Source organism: Bos grunniens, chromosome 2 (assembly GCF_055505025.1).
Source record: "Bos grunniens cultivar Pamir isolate PY7600 chromosome 2, Bosgru_T2T1.0, whole genome shotgun sequence".
Lineage (NCBI taxonomy): Eukaryota > Metazoa > Chordata > Mammalia > Artiodactyla > Bovidae > Bos > Bos grunniens.
In genome coordinates, this window is record NC_141166.1 from 13,306,472 (window position 1) to 13,313,039 (window position 6,568).

At 57.6% G+C, this 6,568-nt stretch overlaps 1 protein-coding gene across 1 annotated transcript; it reads right to left on the reverse strand.

The window, feature by feature from the left end:
- Window positions 1–268: 268 nt before the first annotated feature.
- On the reverse strand, window positions 269–1,538 carry LOC147377553 (uncharacterized). Its single transcript, XM_086365427.1, has 2 exons — window positions 1,406–1,538; window positions 269–852 (listed from the first exon to the last, which is right to left on the reverse strand). Exon 2 carries the CDS (start codon window positions 837–839, stop codon window positions 417–419), a length of 423 nt encoding a protein of 140 aa, XP_086221553.1. The 5' UTR covers window positions 840–852; window positions 1,406–1,538; the 3' UTR covers window positions 269–416.
- Window positions 1,539–6,568: the final 5,030 nt, after the last annotated feature.

Below are 6,568 nucleotides of genomic sequence, written 5' to 3' on the forward strand. Positions count from 1 at the left end.
GAGAATTTTTATAGAAATAAAATACTACATCGTAAAAGCAAAGAGAGTTAGTGGAGTAATATATTACAAGCTCCTATCAAATAGCTCAGGGCCCAGCACATCTACATAATGTCTGTGCTTTTCCTTTGGGGCAGGCTTGGCACCAAGGGATTTATATGTGCTGTGCCAGTTTTCTCAGCAGCGCTGTGGTATCCACCCCATTTTACAGAGGCGGAAGCAGACACTCAGAGAGGGTAAGTGATTTGCCCCAAGCCACACAGCTCAGGGCATCTGAGATACAGTCCAGGTCTGTGTGGCTGCAGCTCACCCCTCTCATCCCCTGGATCCTCTGCAGCTCACCCCTCTCATCCCCTGGATCCTCTGTCTCTCATACAGCGGGCAGTCAGTAAACCGTGAGCCCACTCTGATCTCTCTGTTCAAACGGCAGCACCTTGCATCTCCTCTTTGACAAGTGTCACACTTGATCTTGCATCCTCTTCCCTTTGTTGAGTCTTTTGCAAGCTCCTCCAGTGCACAGTACAGATCACCAGCTGCGCCTTCTCTGTATTCCCAGGGCCCATGCTGGTACCCAGCAGGATGCTTAGTCCTGTGGTTCGGGGTGTTACAGAATCCGCTGATGGGGGGCTCTGTGCTGTTGGCTCAGGAGTCTGGGGCAGGAGTGCCTGGGGGCCACGAGGAAGGGGCAGGCACTCACCCCGGGGGCTGTAGCCGTGGGCGTCCATGAAGGAGAGGCCCAGCCGCTCATCCTCCTGCAGCGTGCTCTGGTCCGTGAAGCTCCGGTCCACAGCGCTCATCATGTGGGTCTTCTCCTGGCGGTAGTTGACGGTGGCTTTGGTCATGTTCACTGGCTTCCTGCAGAGGAGGGTCGATGGGAGACATGGGTGCCCAGCTGGACAGGACAGCACCCAGAGGTGGATGGGGAGACCTGGCAGTCAGGGGCCTTGAGGCCAGGAGCCAGTCTAGAAGCATCTCTGGGTGCTGAGGGGACTCTGTTCTCATCCTTTGCTCACCAGACAGGGAGAACTGCCTCCTCACCCCCAAGAGGGACTGGGCGGGCTCCCTGGCCTGGGCACCTTTGCCAAGAGCAAGGGATGGAGCAGCAGTGGACGTGGGCTGGGATCCCGCCCAGAAAACGGGGAAACAGTTCACTGGGTTTGCCTTCATGTCAGAGCAGATTGCCACCCCCAGGCCACCCTGAACTGGAACTCGGGCTGCCCCCGTGCAGGTCCAGATGCCCCCACCTCCAGCCCCCTTTCTCCTTGTCCACCCTGAAGACATACAGTCTCAACTACTCTTCTCCAGCAGTGCGGAAGAAGGGAATGAGGTCATCCTCATTTGTCCCTGATGACCAGAGAGTCTCCACAGCCAGGAGCTGATCTCCCACCTTCCGTAGCCTCATGCTCACCTCCCCCCGGAGGCCCGGTCCTGTCGCCAGACACAGAGGACTTGGAACAGAAGCCCACGCAGGGTCCACCTCAGGTCAGCTCCCAGCAGTCCATCCAGCTGCCGGAAGCAGCAGAGGGAGAAGGCGAGAGGCCCTGGGTCCTCCCAAAAGGGGGAGCTTCTGGAAGCGCAGCCCAGGTCTCCAGCTCAGCTTCACAGACGAGGATAGCAGCTTGCAACCCCAGGGAACGTGGAGGAAAGTGGGAGGGAGAACAGGGATGGGGAGGCAGGGATCAGGGCTCCACGTCTGAGGGGCTGAAACACAGGCAAAGGGAAAGGACGTGGGAACGGCGCTGAGACTGGAGAAGAGCCGGGACCCAATCACAGGGAGGGCTCCAGACCAGACAGCCGTTCATCTGCCCAGCCCTACAGCATGCAGGACACAGGGCAGACCTGAGAGAGGACTTCCAGGTCATGCGGGCTCAGGGACACTGGTCATCGTGGAGATGAAGAGGGTAGTGTGGGACTCACTCCCCCAGAGAGACAAACTCCACTCAGCCCTTCCCGGCTCCAGAGCTGCTGGAGGCAGGAGGAGGGACAGGATGACCTCTGGATGCCCCTCTTGCCAGGATGACAATGTGTTTCCTCTGGGAAACACAGGAAAGAGGTCTCTGTGTCCATGCTGGGGACCAGCGTGGCTATGCTGTCTGACTTTCCCAATCTGGACGAGAGATGGCTCAGCAGGCCCAAGCCTCCAACTCCCACCCACCTTCAGGCTCTGGATATCTCCCTCACTGCAGCCCAGGGCACAGCCAAAGACCCTCTGGGGGCAGATGAGGAGAGGTCTCCATGGCTGTGACCTTGACCATCAACATAGGACAGAAGGTAGAGGAGGAAGGGAGGTGAAGAGGGAGATGGGGGTGGGACAAGAGAATTAGGAGAATACAGAGAAGGGAGAGGAGGGAAAAAAGGCATAATGACAAGAAGAGAGGTGGGGAAGGAGACAGGGGTGGGGGGACAGGTCAGACACCAGCGACCACAGGGACGACAGACAGAGGGCCTCGGACAGAGGACAGCCCGTCAGGCTGGCTGGACCCTGGAGCCCAGGAGGACCCGTCCTCAGTGGATCCTGGCCTAGGAGGCAGTCTGCAGCAGTGAACCACAGGGCTCTGTTCCCACCCAGGCCTCCTGCGCTACTTGGCAGAAGAACTTCAAACACCAACCAACCAGATCCGCAGACAGAGCCAGGAGGGACACTTTGCATTGTGGCTTCCAGCCGACCTCAGGGTGCGATCAAGCTGATGCTGTGTAATATGGACACTCGGAAAAGTTCTGCATTTAGGTTCAAAATTAGCTGCAGAGTAGAGGGCGAGGGCGAGCTGCCTTGTCAGCAACTCCTGGAAAGACCAAGCAGGAGGCTCCACAGGAGTTTATGGGAGTGTGGCTGCTGGAAAAGTCAGGGTGATGGCGGGTGACGTCGATGGAAGAAGAGGGTCCAGGGAGGAGGTGAGAGACCACCGTCCTCTGGGCTGGCCCGAGGTCACCTGCGCCTACTCTGCAAGGAGGGGGCAAGCGTGGGTGCAGTGGAATGTTCTGGAAGGCGTGCAGGGTCAGAGATCCCAGAGGCAGAAAACAGAGCCGCAGGGCTGGACTATAACCTCAGCTCTGTACCTCCTATGACCTCTGACAAGTCCTTAACTTCCCTGAGCCTCAGTTTCCTCATTAGTGAAATGGGGTGATCACAGGAGCTCTGCTTAGGGTTGTTGTGAGGATTCTGTGTGAAGAACTGAGCCCTGGTGCCCTTTGCCGGGTTGGGAGGCAGCCTCCTTCTCCCCTCTCCCCCACTTGGCCAATCCTGTCTCCTTGAAGGTAAATTTCTAAGATGCCAAATCCTACCAGATACTGGCTGCAACCCCCAACATCTGAGCGCTCCCTTACAGCCAAATCTGCTGCACACTGTCCCCCAGGAGCACTGCTGAGAGGACAGAGCTTTGACACTGCAGGCTAGCCTTTGTGAGGCCCTTCACGTCCTGGGCTGAGAGGGTGGCAGGCTTTGCGATTGAGCCTGCCTGGATTCAATCCAGCCACTTATCAGCTGGGCCACTTATCAGCTGGGTAACATGGGCGAGTCGCTTAATGATAGTTTCCTCATCTGCGAAAAGGGACTCAGCCCTGCTTCATGGGTCAGGATCCTGGAAGGAAAAAGTCTCTGCTGTCTCCTGATTGCTGAATAGTACCTGGTACACAGTAGGTGCTCAGTAGCTACTGTTCTAACGGGTGATGTGTGGAAAGCTCCTGGCACAGGTTAATTACTCAAAAAAAAAAAATTATGGTTTTAGATGTTTTATTTTGAGACGTGCTGTGGAGAGAAGGGCCGGGGTAAAGCAAGCCTAAAGCCGCGCCCCCACCCCACCCCCACCAGCTGCCATGCTCCTAGCATCTTTGCTGCTTGGGCCTGGCCTCAGGCTGAGCTGGTTCTGTCCTTCCCCTGGATCCTGCTTATCTGCTCCCAGCAGCTCCGAGTCCAAGTGCCAACTGGCTGGTTGCCTGGTGGCAGCTGTGCACACAAAGCCCAGGAGGGGAGAAGGCAGAGCAGACTCTGCCTCTGGCTCCTGGGGTGACCTTGGGCAGGTCTCTGCCCTCTCTGGGCCTCGGCGTCTCCATTCCTCAACCAAAGGGGCTTGGACCAGAGTGTCCTGGAGATGCCTGGTAGGGAATGAGGTGGGGTGGGTGGAGGGAGAACACAGAGGTCTCAGAAGCCCACCGAGCTCCAAACCAAGGCTCAGTCTTCAATGTTCCATGTACTGGGCTTCCAGGAAATAGTTTAAAGTACTTCCATCACCGCCCCTTCACCCATATTTTGAAAATATAATAACTTATTTGTTAGACAAGATGCCCTGAAAAACTTGGGAGTGCTCATTTTCTGGGGTCTGAGCCTCTGCAGTTCTCAACCGTAAGGATCTTCGAATCCCAGGTCCTGGGTTTATGAAACTCCGAAAAGCCATGGATCGAAGTTCTGGATCCTTAGCTGTACTGGGATTCGTGGTGCCCGCTGCTAATGCGCCAGGAGACGCATCCCTCGCCAACATCCTTCCAGCTGGGGCAGCCTCCCTGCTGAGCACCCTTCCCTGGACAGTGGCGCTCACACCCACCAGATCTGGATTCTAGCCGGGCCTCTCCATCAGCAGAGTCCTGGCTTCCTATCCTGAGCTTCATCCATAGGCCCACCACCCAGGCTGGAACTGACTCTCAGGGTGGGGAGAGATGGGTGGCCAGCCGGACCCCCACCCCCAACACACTCAGCCACCAGAAAGCTGTCCCTCTTATCCCCAGCCACTGTGCCTTTAAGCCCACCAAGCCTCCACGGCCACCCAGAGGGGGACCAGCCTCAGTTACCCCTTGCAGATGATGTCAGTGGATGACCCCAGAGGGAGGATGAGGTTGAAAAACATTCCCATCCCTCCCCCGCACCGCCCCGTACCCAGATGCCCAGGATCAGCTCCGTGTCCTCTGAGCAGTGGGGACACCTCCCACCGCCGGGCTCTGTGCCCTGTCCTTGCATGTGGTTAGGGAAAACCCAGTGGGGCGCAGAGTCAGGGGTGATGGAGCCACCGACCTGCCTGTCAGGATGTGAGTCCCCGCCGTCTGAGCTCTACAGGACGGGCCATCCTCCCTTGCGCACAGTCGTCCGTCCCTTGTCCCCAGCACGTGTCCTGCCTTTCACGCAGGCCTGTCTCGTCACGATCCCCTTACTGCGTCTTCTAAGTGCCCACGTCTGAGCCTTTGCTTACACTGTTCCCCTTCCAGGAACAGCTTCCCTCTCCTCCCTGCCCTTCCAGCTGTCCCCATTGTCCAGTGGGTGGGAGAAGGAGGGGACATCACCTGTTTCACCATCTTCACCTCTTAGGAGGTAAGGAAGAGGCCGAATTGGGCACCTGTTGAGCATCTCGAGGATGGGGGAGCAAGTTCACTGAGCATATTCTTGGCCTGGGGCTAGGGTCAGGGGTAGCCCCTTCCCCCAGCCATCCTGCTCAGGTTTTATGATATTTCTCAACTCCTTTCTCCCTCGATGGGAAAGGGAGAGTCAGACAGAACCCAGATCCAGCATCTGGCCTCCATCACCCCATGGTCCAACCACAATGGACCCCACCCACATGTCTGCTCTAGGCCCCAGCCAAGCCACTTCTATGTCCACCTCCCAGCAGGGGAAGGAGCCTTTGATAAGATGGACATGTGGGACCAGGAAGGAACCGGGCCAGGCCACCATCTTCTGCTCCCACCTCCCTGGGCCCCCAGAGGTGATCCTGCATGAAATGGTCCTACCTTGAAGGACTGCAGGGACCCAGTGGGGAAGCCTCGTGAGCTTTACCTTTCCTGGTAGCTAGGATGCAGACTCACCAGGTCTCCTGACGACACGGATGGGGGTCTCAGAACTGCTCCCTGAACACCCCTCCCTGTACCCAACTCCCACCTCCCACCAGGAGGGCAGTTCAGGGGATCTTTCCAGGGCCTAGCCAGAGGATCCTAGCCAGGGGATCTTTCCTGAGAGTCATCCCTCACTCATCCCTCCTCACTCATTAATGAGCTGGAAGCTTCCAAAATGAGGCTGCTTCATCATTTAATGAACTGGAACAGCCTCAGAGGGTGGGGGATAAAACGGGAGAGGAGATACATGGGGGAGTGAGAGAGTACCTGACACCCCCACAGCCTGGCAGCTCCGGGGTCTGTCTACAAGATTGCCCCAGAGTGAAGGGTGTGAGAAGACTGCAGAGGGGAGTAGCCCCCACATCCCTGGGGCTCTTACAGGGGAAGCCCCTGAGCTCATGGAATGTGGGGGTCGAGAGCTGACTCTGAGCCCAGCCCCAAATCCTGGCTGCTTCACGCTGGCCTCCCCATGATGCCAAGCTGGTCCTCCTCAATCTGGCCCTGGCACTTCCCCCAAATTACCCTCCTAGAACCCTCCCTGCCTCCCGGCTTAGCTCCTGCAGCAATGGCTCCCCTATTCCTCTCTGGGCCCTGAGCCAGGCCCACCCTCCTCACCACGGGGCCTTTGCACGTGCTGCTTCCTCCTCTTCTCCACTGCCCCTCCCTGTTCCCATGGCCCCGAGCCTCTCCAGTCGGCTCTTCTCTGGGCTGTAAGTGACTGTTCACTCCTTCATCCGCCACATGGGACTGGGAACCCCTC